Source organism: Bos grunniens, chromosome X (assembly GCF_055505025.1).
Source record: "Bos grunniens cultivar Pamir isolate PY7600 chromosome X, Bosgru_T2T1.0, whole genome shotgun sequence".
In the NCBI taxonomy this organism is placed as follows: domain Eukaryota; kingdom Metazoa; phylum Chordata; class Mammalia; order Artiodactyla; family Bovidae; genus Bos; species Bos grunniens.
Window position 1 is genome coordinate 74,679,554 of NC_141194.1, and position 21,072 is coordinate 74,700,625.

General features: G+C 37.3%; 1 protein-coding gene across 42 annotated transcripts in view; it reads right to left on the reverse strand.

The window, feature by feature from the left end:
- RPS6KA6 (ribosomal protein S6 kinase A6) overlaps nt 1–21,072 on the reverse strand; it is a 194,351-nt gene that overhangs the window by 144,834 nt on the left and 28,445 nt on the right. For 36 of the 42 annotated variants that reach the window (XR_015158377.1, XR_015158376.1, XR_015158375.1 and 33 more), the window contains one exon: nt 5,077–5,136. The exons of the other annotated variants lie outside the window; for them this stretch is intronic. Coding sequence is in view for 28 of the 36 variants with exons in the window: in XM_086386201.1 (XP_086242327.1) it covers nt 5,077–5,136 (60 nt within the window). In the remaining 8 variants the exon portion in view is untranslated. Of the gene's footprint in view, nt 1–5,076; nt 5,137–21,072 lie in introns of those variants that run through there. 42 annotated transcript variants of the gene reach the window in all.

Consider the following 21,072-nt stretch of genomic DNA (forward strand, 5'->3'; position numbering starts at 1 on the left):
GGTGACACATGTATACCTATGGCCAATTCATGTTGATGTATGGCAAAAGCCATCACAATATTGTAAAGTAATTATCCTCCAAATAAAATAAATAATTTCTTTAAAAAGTGAATATAAACGGTTCAAAAGCTACCAAATATGATCATGCTTATTTTGACAACATAAAAAATTAAGTCATGTCAGTCATCTACTAAAGAAGAATCCTAACATATTTTTTCTAACCTGGACAGTGTTCAGAGAAGTATAGGACTTAGGTGGTGAAATATCAGATATCTTTTACTAGTGACCTATTACTGAATACTTACCAAATGTAAAGGCTGTCTTGAGAAATGGAACAATTCTTCATAAAAAATCTAGATTTATTAAAACTACATTAACTATAATTCAGCTTTGCTAATCGTATGCTAGATATACAGAGTGTGGGAAGCATTTTATTTAATTTTGCTTGTTTTAATTGAAGAAATCTATGACCATGAAAGTCTACAGCTACAATAAATGAGATGTAGCAGACTGGCTATCTAAATTAACCAAACACAAAACAGCATCGGGCCACATAGGCAATAATATATAAAGCTCAAATTTGAAAAATACTGTTTAAAGAATCTGTACATCATAGAGCAGTCTCTATAACCCACCATCATTTTTTTAAAGCCAATCAGAAAAAGACACAGCTGCCAGAATCACATTGGAATACGTGACCACAAACCCCCCACTAAAACAATCCTATATATGAAAACATTAAAAAGATGGATGAATAATTTATATTGTTAGTGTTTCTTATCACCCATATCATTTAATTGTCACAAAACAAATGTCTAAACTATCACACAGCAAAAAATACATAATGTTTTAAATCCAGAAAACTTAGGCCACAAATTAAATCAAATCCTTGAAAGTGATTCTAGGTGCTTTATTTACCAAAATTTTAGATTCCCCTTTCTGGCCACTGAAGTTGATTGCCTAATATAAATGCCATTAGAATCCAACACTATATTTTTACTGTCTTTCCATTAAAACTATAGGTCTTGCCTCATGTTTTAAAAACAATTTTATTAGAGTACAGTTGACTTACAATGTTGTGTTAGTTTCTGCTCTACAGCAAAGTGAATCAGCTATACATGTACATATACCCACTCTTTTTTAGATTCTGTTCCCACATAGGTCATTACAGAGTACTGAGTAGTTTTCTAGTAGGTTCTTGGAAGGCAGCTATGCTCACCACTATACCACCAATGCACACTCTAGTTGGTTCTTATTAGTTATCTATAAATCTCCCAATTTATCCCTTCCCATTCTTTCCCCTTTGGTAACCATAAGTTTGTTTTCTATATCTGTGACTCTATTTCTGTTTTATAAGTAAGTTCATTTGTACCACCAGCTTTAGTTAAAATTAGTATTTAACTATAACCCTGTGTATGTGTCTATGTGTTTACATTGGCTACACATGTACACATGCATACATACATATACACACATACAAACATCTTTTCTTCCTCCTGTGGTGTGGCATGGTATTTTCCCGCTAATTTATTAATACTAAAATATACCCTTCCCCATTACCTTTGTATTTACTTACACTCTTTTATAAATTTCCAACATGAATATTACTATGCCTTAGCCCATATGATCTGTAGATACAGCTCGATATGGTTTTGGTATAAGTTTACATTTAATTATACTAAAAATTAACATAAGTTATTATGTAAATTACAAAAGCTAAAATGACAACATTTTACCTCCCACCTTGTTAAACAGAACTGATATAATTGTTACATCATTAGTATCTGCAGAGAAAGCTGATTTTTGCATAGACCATTTCAAAAGAGAGTGTTGGACAAACCCAACTTAAATCTCTCTGCTGGTTTCTGAGAAAAATTCACTTTAACCAATTTCAGGGGTATAAAAGACATGAAAGATGATTTTATACAAAACTAAAAAAGAAAAGAACAGTGTTTTCCTTATTTTCCACGTCTTTGCATCTGCACAATGCACAACTGACCTAATATGAGGCACACTGGGTCATTAAGTCTTGATTCTGCTACCTGTTAGTCTTATGGCCTAGTATAAATCACAGTAACTTCTACAGGTCTCAGTAGACTTATCTATACAATGAAGGTATTATAGAATACAATGTCTGAGTCTCCTTCCAGGTTTAAAAGAACTACAATTCTATGACACATATCACAGAAATGATAATCAAAATATCAACATCCATGAGGATGTCTACTTTAGTCAAAAAGTACAAATGGAAGTGTTAGTTGCTCAGTCATGTCCAACTCTATGTGACTCCATGGACTGTAGCCCTCTAGGCTCCTCTGTCCCTGGGATTCTCCAGGCAAGAATACTGGAGTGGGTAGCCATTCCCTTCTCCAGGGGATCTTCCTGACCCAGGGACTGAACCCGGGCCTCCTGCACTGCAGGCAAAATCTTTACTGTCTGAGCCACCAGAGACCCTACTTAAGTCAGACACTCCCTAAAATCTTTTTTTTTTTAAGTTTCAGCTGATTTTTAAATTTTTTTAATATAAATTTCTTTATTTTCATTGGAGGCTAATTACTTTACAATATTGTATTGGTTTTGCCATACATCAACATGAATCCACCACAGGTATACACGTGTTCCCCATCCTGAACTCCCCACCCTCTTCCCTCCCTGTACCATCCCTCTGGGTCGTCCCAGTGCACCAGCCCCAAGCACCCAATAACATGCATCAAACCTGGACTGGTGATTTGTTTCATGTATGATATTATACATGTTTCAATGCCATTCTCCCAAATCATCCCACCCTTTCCCTCTCCCACAGAGTCCAAAAGACTGTTCTATACATCTGTGTCCCTTTTGCTATCTCATATACAGGGTTATGATTACCATCTTTCTAAATTCCATATATATGCATTAGTATACTGTATTGGTGTTTTTCTTTTTGGCTTACTTCACTCTGTATAATAGGCTCCAGTTTCATCCACATCATTAGAACTGATTCAAATGAATTATTTTTAATGGCTGAGTAATACTCCATTGTGTATATGTACCATTGCTTTCTTATCCATTCATCTGCTGATGGACATCTAGGTTGCTTCCATGTCTTGGCTATTATAAACAGTGCTTTGATGAACATTGGAATACACGTGTCTCTCAATTCTGGTTTCCTCGGTGTGTATGTCCAGCAATGGGATTGCTGGGTCATATGGCAGTTCTATTTCCAGTTTTTTAAGGAATCTCCACACTGTTCTCCATAGTGGCTGTACTAGTTTGCATTCCCACCAACAGTGTAAGAGGGTTCCCTTTTCTCCACACCCTCTCCAGCATTTATTGCTTGTAGACTTTTAGATCGCACCCATTCTGACTGGCGTGCAATGGTACCTCATTGTGGTTTTGATTTGCATTTCTCTGATAATGAGTGATGTTGAGCATCTTTTTCATGTGTTTGTTAGCCATCTGTATGTCTTCTTTGGAGAAATGTCTATTTAGTTCTTTGGCCCATTTTTTGATTGGGTCGCTTTTTTTTCTGGAATTGAGCTGCAGGAGTTGCTTGTATATTTTTGAGATTAGTTGTTTGTCAGTTGCTTCATTTGCTATTATTTTCTCCCATTCACCTCACTTATAGTTTCCTTTGTTGTGCAGAAGCTTTTAAGTTTAATTAGGTCCCATTTGTTTATTTTTGCTTTTATTTCCAATATTCTGGGAGGTGGGTCAAAGAGGATCCTGCTGTCATTTATGTGGGAGAGTGTTTTGCCTATGTTCTCCTCTAGGAGTTTTATAGTTTCTGGTCTTACATTTAGATCTTTAATCTATTTTGAGTTTATTTTTGTGTATGATGTCAGAAAGTGTTCTAGTTTCATTCTTTTACAAGTGGTTGACCAGTTTTCCCAGCACCACTTGTTAAAGAGATTGTCTTTAATCCATTGTGTATTCTTGCCTCCTTTGTCAAAGATAAGGTGTCCATAGGTGTGTGGGTTTTTCTCCGGGCTTTCTATTTTGTTCCATTGATCTATATTTCTGTCTTTGTGCCAGTACCATACTGTCTTGATGACTGTGGCTTTGTAGTAGAGCCTGAAGTCAGGTAGGTTGATTCCTCCAGGTCCATTCTTCTTTCTCAAGATAGCTTTGGCTATTTGAGGTTTTTTTGTATTTCCATAAAAATTGTGAAATTATTTGTTCTAGCTCTGTGAAAAATACCGTTGGTAGCTTGATAGGGATTGCACTGAATCTATAGATTGCTTTGGGTAGTATACTCATTTTCACTATATTGATTCTTCCAATCCATGAACATGGTATATTTCTCCATCTATTTGTGTCCTCTTTGATTTCTTTCACCAGTATTTTATAGTTTTCTATATATAGGTCTTTAGTTTCTTTAGGTAGATATATTCCTAAGTATTTTATTCTTTTTCTTGCAATGGTAAATGGAATTGTTTCCTTAATTTCTCTTTCTATTTTCTCATTATTAGTGTATAGGAATGCAAGGGATTTCTGTGTGCTGATTTTATATTCTGAAACTTTACTATAAAATCTTAAGAACACTCTTCTATGTAATGAGATCTTATAAAATGAGAGACTAGGATTATACTCCTTGCATAGAATGGTCTAATATTAAATAGTTAAGCAGTCTTTTTAAATAGTTAGAAATTTCTGAAATAATTTACATGCAATTCTTTTTGAAAACCAGGTAATAGATTTCAAATGAACTCAGGTTATCCTTTTAGTTAAATATTTTCATGTTAGATCTCCTTTCTACCCTATAGTTAAAGACAGTCTTATTTAATTCAGAGGACTCTGAATTTTAATCCAGTTACTCATATATTGGCAATAAATATTTCATCCATTAAACTTCAAAAGGGTAAATTTCATGGCATGTAAACTATGCTCCAATAAAGTTGTTAAAAAAATTTATGAATAAGAATTTCTACCAAGAAAATCTGTCCTATGCTTTGAATTACTGCTATTTTAGTAAGAACTGGATTTGCTTATTAACTCACCTAAATACATTTCTTTAATTGACATAAGATTTTCTCCTTTCATACTATTCTTTGCCCTTATATTTGAAAAATGTAGCTCAATAATGTGAGTACTTACTTGGCAAGAATCTGCTTCTCCCTCTTCCATTGGGTCATCAACCATTTTAAGACCATTCACCTGAAAAATATTTTTCAAAACTGAAGTTCAAGAGTACTGGAACAAGAGTAGTAACTAAGAAAAAAATACAACCCTAGGCTGCCCCTCACAATTTAACAAGACCCACACTTAAGGAAACACAAAAGGACAAAGAACACATAGAAAGTACTTAGAAAAGGAACATTATTAATATGATTTCTGGGTTATCTTTAAGAATTCTTGATTTTCAAAGCTGTGTATTTCATTTCATATTGTTTAGAGCTTTGTTATGATTAATGAATATATACTAAACATATGACCTGTATACTTTCATTAGGACTGTCCCAAATCAAATATTTATAAGACAGGAAAAATTACTCAGAGGAAATTTATTGTGAGGATATAGTCTAAGTAAATAAGGATGGGAAAGGTATCATATAATTACACTGTTGTGAATTCCTTTCCTTTCAATAAGTTCAATTAAATTTTGAATTACTCTACAGAAGAAATAATAAAGTATAGCAGAAAAATACAAATGGCCAAGGAAACAAAATTATTTCAACATACAAAGCTCAGTGGGTAATAATACTCTTCAAGCAATACCTCAGAAAGGAGTAAGCATGGAGAATTTAGATTAACAGTCTGCAAGCTGTAGTCCATGGTCCAAACTGGCCCACTGTTTTTATAAATAACAGTTTACTGGAACACACAGACATCCATTTGTTTCCATATTACCTATGGCTGCTTTCTCACTTCAACAGAAGTATTGAACAGTTCACTGAGAACCTATGCCTGCAAAGCCTAAAATATTTACTATTTGGCCCGTTACAGAAAAACTCTGTCAACCACTGGTCTCCTAAATAAGATATTTGAAAATTAAGCAACAGCAAGATGGCCTAAAAATTAAATTTTACCATTGTCTATTTATGAGTCCTCAATTTATTTTTTAATTAACAAGAAAGAAAACTAAACTAAATAGAGCTTCTGATGACAGCCAAGATAGAATAAGACTATCTCCCCTCTGATTATTAACTAAAAACTCTGGACAAAACATAAAAAGCAACTACCTGAGGCCTTTAAAAACTAAATAAGAACAAGCAGATTAGAGGGGGAAATAAAAATTTGAATAATAACTAGTACTCTAGTGAGTTTCTTAGGTTTATTTTCTACCTTTATCTCTTGATTTTGACCCAAGGATAGACTGAGTCATGGAACTACATGAAGAAAAGTTCGAGAGCACTAGAGAAAGACATACTTTTCAGCTGGTGAGCGTAAAGAAAACTTCAACTTTATTTCCCCACTTTTGTTTTTCTTTTTTGATTATCATTCTCGCTCCAAGGCAAGCCTCATTCATGAGAAAACCTCTGTCTCTGATTGGAGGAATCAGAAAAAGAGGTTCCTATAAAAATAATATAGGGGGTAATACTTGTTTTTCTTCACTCTCTCCTGCATTTCACCCCAACAGTGCAAAGCTACGTAACAGCATGAAAGGCTAAGACTAAGATAAACTCAAATTTCTGGTCAGAGGAACAAGAATAAAAGGTCCTTGCCAATTGGTGAATCCATAGAAGAAATCACAGAGGTGATAGAATGGGAAAAGGAGATTCCATAATACTGTGTATGAACAGACACAAATCCTGTTCTCAAAAACAAACTGCACATATGTGGAAAAGAATCAGAGAAGTCTAACAAAGGCTTTGAAAACTGAACTGTTCAAGCCTCAGACTAAACCACTGAGTTAGCAAAGGCACTGTGTGGCACATGCTAACGTGCTGACCTAAACACTCTGAAAACATATTTAACATAGGAACCATCATCCAGAGAGGGTGAGAAAGAACTTGGGAGTCTGAATCTAACCGCACTGAATGCTGAAACAAATTCAACAGGTATCAATTCCAGGATAACATAAATGTTGAAATATCTTACAAGCACTTTAAGCAGCTATTATAATTATGTTCTTTGGGATAAAAATAAACACACCTGAATGGAAAGGTTTAAAGTTATAGGCAGAGAAAAAGAAACTATAAAATAATCAAATGTAAATAACTTTAGAACAAAAATATTATAATGTATGAGTTCAGTTTAGTTCTGTTTAGTCTCCCACTCATGTCCAACTATTTGCAGCCCCAAGGACTACAGCATGCCAGGCCTCCCTCTCCATGACCAACTCCAGAAGCTTACTCAAACTCATGTCCGTCAAGTCTGTGATGCCATCCAGCCATCTCATCCTCTGTTGTTCCCTTTTCCACCTTCAATCTTTCCTATCATCAGGGTCTTTTCAAGTAAGTCAGTTCTTCACATCAGGTGGCAAAACTATTGGTGTTTCAGCTTCAGCATCAGTCCTTCCAATGAATATTCAGGACTGATTTCCTTTAGGATGGACAGACTGGATCTCCTTGCAGTCCAAGGGATTCTCAAAAATCCTCTCCAACACCACAGTTCAAAAGTATCATTTCTTCAGTACTCAGCTTTATTTACACGCCAACTCTAATATCCATATAGCACTACTGGAAAAACAATAGCTTTGACTACACGGATCTTCATTGGCAAAGTAATGTCTCTGCTTTTTAATATGCTGTCTAGGTTGGTCATAACTTTTCTTTCAAGGGGTAAGTGTCTTTTAATTTCATGGCTGCATTCACCATCTGCAGTGATTTTGGAGCCCCCAAAAATAAAGTCTGTCACTATTTCCATTGTTTCCCTATCTATTTGCCATGAGGTAATGGGACCAGATGCCATGATTTTAGTTTTCTGAATGTTGAGCTTTAAGCCAACTTTTTCACTCTCCTCTTTCACTTCCATCAAGAGGGTCTTTAGTTCTTTGCTTTCTGTCATAAGGGTGGTGTCATCTACATATCTGAGGTTACTGATTATTTCTCCTGGCAATCATGATTCCAGCTTGTACTTCATCCAGCCCAGAGTTTCTCATGATGTACTCTGCATGTAAGTTAAATAAGCAGGGTGACAATATACACCCTTGATGTACTCCTTTTCCTATTTGGAACCAGTCTTTTGTTCCATGTCCAGTTCTAACTGTTGCTTCTCGACCTGCATACAGATTTCTCAGGAGGCAGGTCAGGTGGTCTGGGATTCCTATCTCTTGAAGAATTTTCCACAGTTTGTTGTGAAGCAGAAGTAGACGTTTTTTTCTGGCACTCTCTCACTTTTTCAATGACCAATGGATGTTGGCAATTTGATCACTGGTTCCTCTGCCTTTTCTAAATCCAGCTTCAACATCTGGAAGTTCACAGTTCATATACTGTTGAAGCTGGGCTTGGAGAATTTTGAGTATTACTTTGCTAGCATGTGAGATGAGTGCCAACTGTGTGGCAATTTGAGCATTCTTTGGCATTGCCTTTCTTTGGGATTGGAATGAAAACTGACCTTTTTCAGTCCTGTGGCCACTGCTGAGTTTTCCAAATTTGCTGGCATATGGAGTGCAGCACTTTCATAGCATCATCTTTTAGGATTTGAAGTAGCTCAACTGGAATTCTGTCACATACATTAGCTTTGTTCGTAGTGATGCTTCCTAAGGCCCACTTGACTTCGCATTCCAGGATGTCTGGCTCTAGGTGAGTGATCTCACGATTGGGATCATCTGGGTCATGAAGATCTTTTTTTGTATAGTTCTTCTGTGTATTCTTGCCACCTCTTCTTAATATTTTCTGCTTCTGTTAGGTCGGTACCATTTCTGTCATTTATTGTGCCCATCTTTGCATGAAATATTCTCTTGGTATCTCTCATTTTATTGAAGAGATCTCTAGTCTTTCCCATTCTATTGTTTTCCTCTATTTCTTTGCATTGATCACTGAGGAAGGTTTTCTTATCTCTCCTTGTTTTTCTTTGGAACTCTGCATTCAGATGGGTATATCCTTCCTTTTCTCCTTTGCCTTGCATTTCTCCTCTTTTCACAGCTATTTGTAAGGCCTCCTCAGACAGCCATTTTGCCTTTTTGCATTTCTTTTTCTTGCAGATGGTCTTGATCCCTGCGTCCTGGACAATGTCATGAACCTCTGTTCATAGTTCTCCAGGCACTCTTTCAGATCTAGTCCCCTGAATCTATTTCTCACTTCCACTGTATAATCGTAAAGGATTTGATTAAGGTCATACCTGAATGGTCTAGTGGTTTCCCATACTTTCTTCAATTTAATTCTGAATTTGGCAATAAGGAGTTCATCATCTGAGCCATAGTCTTGTTTTTGCTGACTGTATAGAGCTTCTCTATCTTTGGCTGCAAAGAATATAATCAATCTGATTTTGGAACTGACCATCTGGTGATGTCAATGTGTAGAGTCTTCTCTTGTGTTGTTGGAAGAGGTTGTTTGCTATGACCAGTGTGTTCTCTTGGCAAAACTCTATTTGCTTCTGCCCTGCTTCATTGTGGACTCCCAAGGCCAAATTTGCCTGTTTCTCCAGGTATTTCTTGACTTTCTACTTTCGCATTCCAGTCCCCTATAATGAAAAGGACATCTTTTTGGGGTGTTAGTTCTAGAAGGTCTTGTAGGTCTTCATAAAACCGTTCAACTTTAGCTTCTTCAGCATTACTGTTTGGGGCATATACATGCATTACTGTGATATTGAATGGCTTTCCTTGGAAATGAATAGAGATCATTCTGTTCTTTTTGAGATTGTATCCAAGTCCTGCCTTTCATACTCTTTTGTTTACCATGATGTTTACTCCATTTCTTCTAATGGATTCTTGCCCACAGTAGTAGATATAATGGTCATCTGAGTTAAATTCACCCATTCCAGTCCATTTTAGTTCGCTGATTCCTAAAATGTCAATGTTCACTCTTGCCATCTCCTGTTTGACCATTTCCAGTTTGCCTTGATTCATGCACCTAACATTCCAGGTTCCTATGCAATACTACTGTTTACAGCATCAGACTTTACTTCCATCACCACTCAAATGCACAACTGGGTGGTACTGTTGCTTTGGCTCCGTCTCTTCATTCTTTCTGGTACTACTCCACTGATTTCCAGTAGCAAACTGGGCACCTACTGACCTGGGGAATTCATCTTTCAATGTCCTATCTTTTTGCCTTTTCATACTGTTCGTGGGCAATTCAACAATGGCAATTCAATTCATACTAAATATTAAGAGGAAAGTCTGTAGAGATAGGAAGTATATTAGTGATTCCTTAGGGCTAGGGGATGGGAAGACGGAGATAACAACTACAAGGTAGAAGGTTTCTTTTTGATGTGACAAAAAATGTTCTAAAATTGACTGTGGTGATGGTTACACGTATCTGTGAACACTGTATGGGTGAATTATATGGTATGTGAATTATGTTTCAATAAAGCTGTCTTTTTAAAAATGGCTGGGGATTTCCCAAATTTGGTAAAAGACATAAATTTACAATTTCAAGAAGCTCAGGGAAACCCAAAAGGTATAAAATTAAAGAAAGCCATCCCAAGACGTATCTTAATTAAACTACACTAAATCAAAAGAAGTTTCTAAAGCAATGAGAGAAAAACACATTACATAGACATCAAATTAAATAACAGATTTCTCTTTTTTTTTAATATTTCTTATGAGACATCATGGACGTCGAAAGACAGTAAGAATATTTACCTGAGATAAATGGAAACTTATGTTAACACAAAAACCTATACATGAATGTATATAGCAGCTTTGTTTCTAACTGCTTTTTGGAAACATTCCAGATGTCCTTCAACATGGAGAAAGAATAGAATACTACTCAGCAATGAAAAGTGGAACACTACCCAGCAACACATAAAGAACAATCTACTTATATATTCAACAATATGGATGAATCTGAAATCAGAAATATATAATTACATTATATAATTAATGGGAAGAAAACAGCCTCAAAAGCATATATACTGTATGATTCTATTTATCAGACATTATGGAAAAGGTAAAACGATAAGGTGTGGAGAAGGGATTAGCAATAGTCAGAGTTTAGGCCTAGCAGTAGGCAGCAATGAGAATTGAGGTAGGTCAGGGGATGATGGGACTAATCTGACTGTGGGGGTGGTTACACAACTCTATTCATCTCAGAACCTTACATGAAAAAGAGCGAATTTTACTGTATGTAAATTTGAAAATAAACTTATTAAAGAGTAATTTACCCAGCATTATTTACTTGACTAGCATCTTTATAAAAATCTCAACAAAAAACAAATAAAATCACCAACAATCCTTATCTTACTTGATCTTACATGTCACTGCTGACCAACCACTCCCTCCTGTTTGAGATTTTTAGAACCATACTTTCATTTCCTTTTACTCAAATTTCTTTGCTCTTTTCAGTATACTTGAAACATTGTAGGTCCTCAGGAAATGGACTTGGGCCACAATTTCATCTCACTTTACATCTTTCCCCAGATAGATAATTTACTGACATGATTCACATTTACTCAGACACTACTCTTCTGAGCTCCTGACCCATATAATCAACTGCCTACTTGACATTTCCACTTGCTCATCTGTCTTTCAAAAAATAAATAATATAAAAACAAATTAGTGATCCCCCTCCAACACACATACATCTTTCCTCCAGGGCAAATAGCACCACTATTTGTTGTCTTAACTCAAAAGCACATATAGACTATGGGGGATGAAAGAATAGTAATGAATTCATCTCCAGCATATAGGAAGAGGTACATTCAGCAAGAGTCCACAAACCAATATTAAGACAGAATCCTGATAAGTGAAATTTTACTACAAAATGACTTTCAAGATTATCCACTTTTTAAAAAGGTAATACTGCATTCCTCTGTTACCTCAGTCACTGGTTACTTCCAATTCATACCATCCTATGATTAATTTAGCATGAACCTGTGTGCCTGAAGTAACTATAAATAAATTAACCTGAATGAGTTAAGAAGATGACTATATCCTAAAAAACAACACAGTCTACATAAATAGGCTTTAAAAAGAAAACACTCCAATACTCCCACCTCATCTGCCTTCAACAAGATACCAGGTTTTCAAAATAAGAATATTCATTTCTCTAAAGGACTTTAGTATTCAGTGATATTTACTGTAACAAGTCATTTTTATCTGCATAAAAACATTTTCATTTATGATAAAAACTCTCCAGAAAGCAGGAATAGAAGGAACATACCTCAACATAATAAAAGCTATATATGACAAACCCACAGCAAACATTATCCTCAATGGTGAAAAATTGAAAGCATTTCCTCTAAAGTCAGGAACAAAACAAGGGTGCCCACTTTCACCATTACTATTCAACATAGTTTTGGAAGTTTTGGCTACAGCAATCAGAGCAGAAAAAGAAATAAAAGGAATCCAAATTGGAAAAGAAGAAGTAAAACTCTCACTATTTGCAGATGACATGATCCTCTACATAGAAAACCCTAAAGACTCCACCAGAAAATTACTAGAACTAATCAATGATTATAGTAAAGTTGCAGGATATAAAATCAACACACAGAAATCCCTTGCATTCCTATACACTAATAATGAGAAAACAGAAAGAGAAATTAAGGAAACAATTCCATTCACCATTGCAACGAAGAGAATAAAATACTTAGGAATATATCTACCTAAAGAAACTAAAGACCTATATATAGAAAACTATAAAACACTGGTGAAAGAAATCAAAGAGGACACTAATAGATGGAGAAATATACCATGTTCATGGATTGGAAGAATCAATATAGTGAAAATGAGTATACTACCCAAAGCAATTTATAGATTCAATGCAATCCCTATCAAGCTACCAACAGTATTCTTCACAGAGCTAGAACAAATAATTTCACAATTTGTATGGAAATACAAAAAACCTCGAATAGCCAAAGCGATCTTGAGAAAGAAAAATGGAACTGGAGGAATCAACCTACCTGACTTCAGGCTCTACTACAAAGCCACAGTTATCAAGACAGTATGGTACTGGCACAAAGACAGAAATATAGATCAATGGAACAAAATAGAAAGCCCAGAGATAAATCCACGCACATATGGACACCTTATCTTTGACAAAGGAGGCAAGAATATACAGTGGATTAAAGACAATCTCTTTAACAAGTGGTGCTGGGAAATCTGGTCAACCACTTGTAAAAGAATGAAACTAGAACACTTTCTAACACCATATACAAAAATAAACTCAAAATGGATTAAAGATCTCAACATAAGACCAGAAACTATAAAACTCCTAGAGGAGAACATAGGCAAAACACTCTCTGACATACATCACAGCAGGATCCTCTATGACCCACCTCCCAGAATATTGGAAATAAAAGCAAAAATAAACAAATGGGACCTAATTAAACTTAAAAGCTTCTGCACATCAAAGGAAACTATTAGCAAGGTGAAAAGACAGCCTTCAGAATGGGAGAAAATAATAGCAAATGAAGCAACCGACAAACAACTAATCTCAAAAATATACAAGCAACTCCTAAAGCTCAACTCCAGAAAAATAAATGACCCAATTAAAAAATGGGCCAAAGATCTAAATAGACATTTCTCCAAAGAAGACATACAGATGGCTAACAAACACTTGAAAAGATGTTCAACATCACTCTTTATCAGAGAAATGCAAATTAAAACCACTATGAGGTACCATTTCACACCAGTCAGAATGGCTGCGATCCAAAAGTCTACAAATAATAAATGCTGGAGAGGGTGTGGAGAAAAGGGAACCCTCTTACACTGTTGGTGGGAATGCAAATTAGTACAGCCACTATGGAGAACAGTGTGGAGATTCCTTAAAAAACTGGAAATAGAACTGCCTTATGATCCAGCAATCCCACTGCTGGGCATACACACTGAGGAAACCAGAAGGGAAAGAGACACGTGTACCCCAATGTTCATCACAGCACTGTTTATAATAGCCAGGACATGGAAGCAACCTAGATGTCCATCAGCAGATGAATGGATAAGAAAGCTGTGGTACATATACACAATGGAGTATTACTCAGCCATTAAAAAGAATACATTTGAATCAGTTCTAATGAGGTGGATGAAACTGGAGACTATTATACAGAGTGAAGTAAGCCAGAAGGAAAAACATAAATACAGTATACTAACGCATGTATATGGAATTTAGAAAGATGGTAACGATAACCCTGTGTACGAGACAGCAAAAGAGACACTGATGTATAGAACAGTCTTATGGACTCTGTGGGAGAGGGTGGGAAGATTTGGGAGAATGTCATTGAAACATGTGAAATGTCATGTATGAAACGAGATGCCAGTCCAGGTTCAGTGCACGATGCTGGATGCTTGGGGCTGGTGCGCTGGGAAGGCCCAGGGGGATGGTATGGGGAGGTTGGGAGGGAGGAGGGTTCAGGATGGGGAGCATGTGATTTTTTTTTATTAAAAAAAAAAAAAAAAAACATTTTCAGAATTCTCTGGGACAATAAAACTTTATTTCAAGAACAAAATTTATATTTTGAAAAACAAACAGATATGCTATTTCCCCCAATAAATGCCAAGCAGGGAATTTAAAAATTCCCAACAGAAGATTCTGAAAGCTAATCAACAATTACAAAGATACTAATAATTTACTCAAATACTCAAATTCAAGTGAACACCCTTTTTTATCAGAGCCCAGTGAAGAATTTTTTAATTATTTTCAATTTCTCAAAAAATAATTCTGGACAAACAGAAATACTAAACTTGAATCACAGTACTCATCTGATCTCAGAAAATCACAAAGGTAACCCTAAAACTATCATTTTCTCACTATTAATGACAAAAGTAGCTCATCATGGAAAATTAAACTGACAAAGTATATTTTCCCTTCAGATCCTTAGAACTGGAGGTGGTGTGGGAAAATGAACGCATAAGTGCACAGAGCTTTTAAAAAGACTGTAATCTGATCATGATTAACACTATTAAGCATTATCTGTTCCTCAGTGTTAAATTTGAGAAGTTCATGACTTGGTGTTGACCAGAATACTGAAGAAAGATGCAGAAACATAAAATATGCAAGGAAGGTAAAAAGTAAGTGAGAAACATGGGTAATGTAAATCACTAATAAAACATACACAGCTTCCCTGGTGGCTCAGACCTCAAAGAATCTGCCTGCAATGCAGGAGATCTGGATTCGATCCCTGGGTTGGGAGGATCCCCTGAAGAAGGGCATGACAACCCACTCCAGTATTCTTGCCTGGAGAATCCCAGGAACAGAGGAGACTGGTGGGCTACAGTCCACAGGGTTACAGAAAGTCGGGCATAACTATGTCACTTAGCACACACAACAAAACATAAATATTCACAACAAATTTGATGGTACTATATACTTTCAAGTAGTCTCCAGGATCACCAAATTCCACCTAATAAACAAAAGCACTATATTTATATAGTGCCTACCACTAGACCATTCAGGTATGACCTAAATAAAATCCCTTGTGATTATACAGTGGAAGTGAGAAATAGATTTAAGGGCCTAGATCTGATGGATACAGTGCCTGATGAACTATGGAATGTGGTTCGTGACATTGTACAGGAGACAGGGATCAATACCATTCCCATAGAAAAGAAGTGCAAAAAAGCAAAATGGCTGTCTGGGGAGGCCTTACAAATAGCTGTGAAAAGAAGAGAAGTGAAAAGCAAGGGAGAAAAGGAAAGATATAAGCATCTGAATGCAGAGTTCCAAACAATAGCAAGAAGAGATAAGAAAGCCTTCTTCAGCGATCAATGCAAAGAAATAGAGGAAAACAACAGAATGGGGAAGACTAGGGATCTCTTCAAGAAAATCAGAGATATCAAAGGAACATTTCATGCAAAGGTGAGCTCGATAAAGGACAGAAATGCTGTGGACCTAACAGAAGCAGAAGATATTAAGAAGAGATGGCAAGAATACACAGAAGAACTGTACAAAAAAGATCTTCACAACCCAGATAATCACGATGGTGTGATCACTGACCTAGAGCCAGACATCCTGGAATGTGAAGTCAAGTGGGCCTTAGAAAGCATCACTACGAACAAAGCTAGTGGAGGTGATGGAATTCCAGTTGAGCTATTCCAAATCCTGAAAGATGATGCTGTGAAAATGCTGCGCTCAATATGCCAGCAAATTTGGAAAGCTCAGCAGTGGCTACAGGACTGGAAAAGATCAGTTTTCATTCCAATCCCAAAGAAAGGCAATGCAAAAGAATGCTCAAACTACCGCACAATTGCACTCATCTCACACGCTAGTAAAGTAATGCTCAAAATTCTCCAAGCCAGGCTTCAGCAATACGTGAATTGTGAACTTCCAGATGTTCAAGCTGGTTTGAGAAAAGGCAGAGGAACCAGAGATCAAATTGCCAACATCTGCTGGTCATAGAAAAAGCAAGAGAATTCCAGAAAAACATCTATTTCCGCTTTATTGACTATGCCAAAGCCTTTGATTGTGTGGATCACAATAAACTGTGGAAAATTCTTCAAGAGATGGGAATACCAGACCACCTGATCTGCCTCTTGAGAAATTTGTATGCAGGTCAGGAAGCAACAGTTAGAACTGGACATGGAACAACAGACTGGTTCCAAATCGGAAAAGGAGTTCTTCAAGGCTCCTATTGTCACCATGTTTATTTAACTTATATGCAGAGTACATCATGAGAAACACTGGACTAGAAGAAACACAAGCTGGAATCAAGATTGCCGGGAGAAATATCAATAACCTCAGATATGCAGATGACACCACCCTTATGGCAGAAAGTGAAGAGGAACTCAAAAGCCTCTTGATGAAAGTGAAAGTGGAGAGTGAAAAAGTTGGCTTAAAGCTCAACATTCAGAAAACGAAGATCATGGCATCCGGTCCCACCACTTCATGGGAAATAGATGGGGAAACAGTGGAAACAGTGTCAGACTTTATTTTTCTGGCCTCCAAAATCACTACAGATGGTGACTGCAGCCATGAAATTAAAAGACGCTTACTCCTTGGAAGGAAGTTATGACCAACCTAGATAGCATATTCAAAAGCAGAGACATTACTTTGCCAACAAAGGAGCATCTAATCAAGGCTATGGTTTTTCCTGTGGTCATGTATGGATGTGAGAGTTGGACTGTGAAGAAGGCTGAGTGCTGAAGAATTGGTGCTTTTAAACTGTGGTGTTGGAGAAGACTCTTGAGAGTCCCTTGGACTGCAAGGAGATCCAACCAGTCCATTCTGAAGATCAGCCCTGGGATTTCTTTGGAAGGAATGATGCTAAAGCTGAAACTCCAGTACTTTGGCCACCTCATGCAAAGAGTTGACTCATTGGAAAAGACTCTGATGCTGGGAGGGATTGGGGGCAGGAGGAGAAGGGGACGACAAAGGATGAGATGGCTGGATGGCATCACTGACTCGATGGAGGTGAGTCTGAGTGAACTCCGGGAGTTGGTGATGAACAGGGAGGCCTGGCGTGCTGCAGTTCATGGGGTTGCAAGGAGTCGGACACGACTGAGTGACTGATCTGATCTGATCTCTGAATGCTAAAAATGTTTCAGAAGTTCATGTTCAAAGAAATTTTTCTCTCTCAAATAACCTTCACGTTTACAGATTAGTTGCTGACAGATTCAGAAAGAAGAGTTCTTCATTTTTGTTACTTCATTTAAATAACCACAGCAAATTAGATCTAAATTTAGAGGTGGATCCACATCTGCCTAAAATAAAGATCTATGCCTGTATCTAGGCATACTTCAGATATAATGCAAATTCAGTTACAGGTCACCACAATAAAGAAATTGTTGCAATAAAGCAAATCACAGAAATATTTCAGCTTCCCAATGCACATAAAGTTATACTATACCACAGGGTTGCAATTGAGTTGGACATGACTTAGCGACTAAACAAAAACAACTACAACATACTGCAGTCTATTAAGTGTGCAACAGCACTATATCTTTAAAAAGAATATACATACCTTAACTTAAAAATACTATAGTTTATTACTGAAAACTGCTAACTATTATCTGAGCCTTCAGTGAGTCGCAATAGTAACATCAAAGGTCACTGACCATAGGTTTTGGCTGCCATCATGCCATCAAAACTAAAGACACAAAACCTTGTAAGCCAAGGCCACAACTGCACTGGCAAACACCAGAAGCATCCAGGAGTCCAAGATAATGCTGGTAGCATGCATGAACACAGGATCAACGTTTACAAGTATCACCCTCTTTACTTTGGGAAAGTTGGTATAAGTTGTGACAATAATTGTCAGGAATGAATGAGATGTGACCTGAGGACTTCCATGTTTGCTTTTCATGCTGAACTTTTGCTGAATGCCTTAAATTAACCCTGCTAAATGGTTCCTGTGTTGCTAATAGAACGTGAATAGTGTACACGAATTGTGAACTTCCAGATGTTCAAGCTGAATTTAGAAAAGGCAGAGTAGCCAGAGATCAAACTGCCAACATGTGTTGGATCATCAAAAAAGCAAGAGAGCTGCAGAAAAAAATCTGCTTTATCGACTATGCCAAAGCCTTGCACTGTATGGATCACAACAAACTGTGGAAAATTCTTAAAGAGATGGGAATACCAGACCATCTGATATGCCTCATGAGAAATCTGTATGCAGGTCAAGAAACAACAGTTGGAACTGAACATGGAACAACAGACTAGTTTCAAATGGAGAAAGGAGTACGTCAAGGCTGTATACTGTCATATTGCTTATTTAACTTATATGCAGAGTACATCATGAGAAATGCTGGACTGGATAAAACATAAGCTGGAATCAAGATTGCCAGTAGAAATATCAATAACCTCAGATATGAAGATGACACAACCCTTATGGCAGAAAGTGAAGAACGAAAGAGCCTCTTGATGAAAGTAAAAGAGGAGAGTGAAAAAGTTGGCTTAAAACTCAACACTCAGAAAACTAAGATCACGGTATCTGGTCCCATCACTTCATGGCAAATAGATGGGGAAACAGTGGAAATAGTGAGAGATCTTATTTTGAGGGGCTCCAAAATCACTGCAGATGGTGATTGCAGCCATGAAATTAAAAGACACTTGCCCCTTGGAAGAAAAGTCATGACCAACCTAGACAGCATATTAAAAAGCAGAGACATCACTTCGACAACAAAGGTCCATCTAGTCAAAGCTATGGTTTTTCCAGTAATCATGTATGGATGTGAGAGTTGGCCTATAAAGAAAGCTGAGCTCCAAAGAATTGATGCTTTTGAACTGTGGTACTGGAGAGGACTCTTGAGAGTCCCTTGGACTGCAAGGAGATCAACCAGTCCATCCTAAAAGGAAATCAGTCCTGAATATTCATTGGAAGGACTGATGCTGAAGCTGAAATTCCAGTATTTTGGCCACCTGATGTGAAGAACTGATTCATTTGAAAAGACTCTGATGCTGGGAAAGATTGAAGGCAGAAGAAGGGGATGACAGAGGATGAGGTGGTTGGATGGCACCACCGACTCAATGGACATGAGTTTGAGTAAACTTCAGGAGTTGGTGATGGACAGTGAGGCCTGGTGTGCTGTAGTCCATTGGGTCTCAAACAGTCAGGCATGTCTATGCGGCTGGACTGACTAACTGACTGGACTTCTTCTGGACTAAAGAAAACATACCTTTTCCAAGTAATGAATGAGATTTGTTCCATAGCCCATAGAAGGTAAAGAACAATGTTACCCTCCAATCCAAACTCTACATTAACTTCCCTCTCTTTCCTATAAACACTCCTGCTACTTTCTTTCACTGAGACACTATTCAGAGTTCCTCCAGAATCTGTGATCCCTTAGTTGGAATTGTATTACCACAAATAAACTTTTTTTTTTTTTGGCTTCTTTACATTTCATGGTACTTTGTGCTACATTTTTGACATTCAAAGTGGGATCCAAAACAGTCATCCTCCCATCTCCAAAGCCACAATGGATTTAAGCAAGTTACTTGCAGAGCCCCTTATGCTCTGTCACCTCCCCAGCAGTACTGGGTCTGAGTGATAAGTTTTTTAAGTCCCAAACTTCCCTCCTAGGTTGAGGATGAGGCCCTTATTCTTGGTGTCTTTTGTTTGATCAATTGCTTGCTCCCTTTTGTTTAGTACTATAATGGGATGGTCAATGTCTAAGACTGTTATGGGGGAGGATTCTCACCCATCTGGGACTCCCATTGGGTAACTATATAAAAAGTAATGGCAGCACCACTTATGCTTGGCTACGTAAATTGCAATAGTATAACAGAGATGACATAAAATTTATCTGCTCACAATGGGTAACTTCTGAAATTTCAAAATTGGTCTATTTTGTGCACAATTAGAAACTACAAGGTTTCAGTGCAGTTCAGTCACTCAATCGTGTCCAATTCATTGTCACCCATGAAACAAAGCACACCAGGCCATTCTGTACATCACCAACTCCTGGAGTCCACCTAAACCCATGTCCGCTGAGTCAGTGCTGCGATCCAGCCATCTCATCCTCTGTTGTCCCTTTCTCCTGCTGCCCTCAATCTTTCCCAGCATCAGGGTCTTTTCCAATGAGTCAACTCTTCGCATCAGGTGGCCAAACTATTGGAGTTTCAGCTTCAACATCAGTCCTTCCAATGAACACCCAGAACTGATCTCCTTTAGGATGAACTCGTTGGATCTCCTTGCAGTGCAAGGGACTCTCAAGAGTCTTCTCCAACACAACAGTTCAAAAGCATTAATTCTTCTGCGCTCAGCTTTCTTCACAGTCCTACTCTCACATCCACATATGACCACTGGAAAAACTACAGACTTGACTAGACGGACTTTGTTGGCAAAATAATGTCTCTGCTTTTGAATATGTTATCTAGGTTGGTCATAATTTTCCTTCCAAGGAGTAAGCATCTTTTAATTTCATGGCTGCAATCACCATCTGCAATGATTTGGGAATCCAGAAAAGTCAAGTCAGCCACTGTTTCCACTGTTTCCCCATCTATTTGCCATGAAGTGATGGGACCAGATGCCATGATCTTAGTTTTCTGAATGTTGAGCTTTAAACCAACTTTTTCGCTCTCCTCTTTCACTTTCATCAAGAGGCTCTTTAGGGCTTCTTCACTTTCTGCCATAAGGGTGGTGTCATCTGCATATCTGAGGTTATTTATGTTTCTC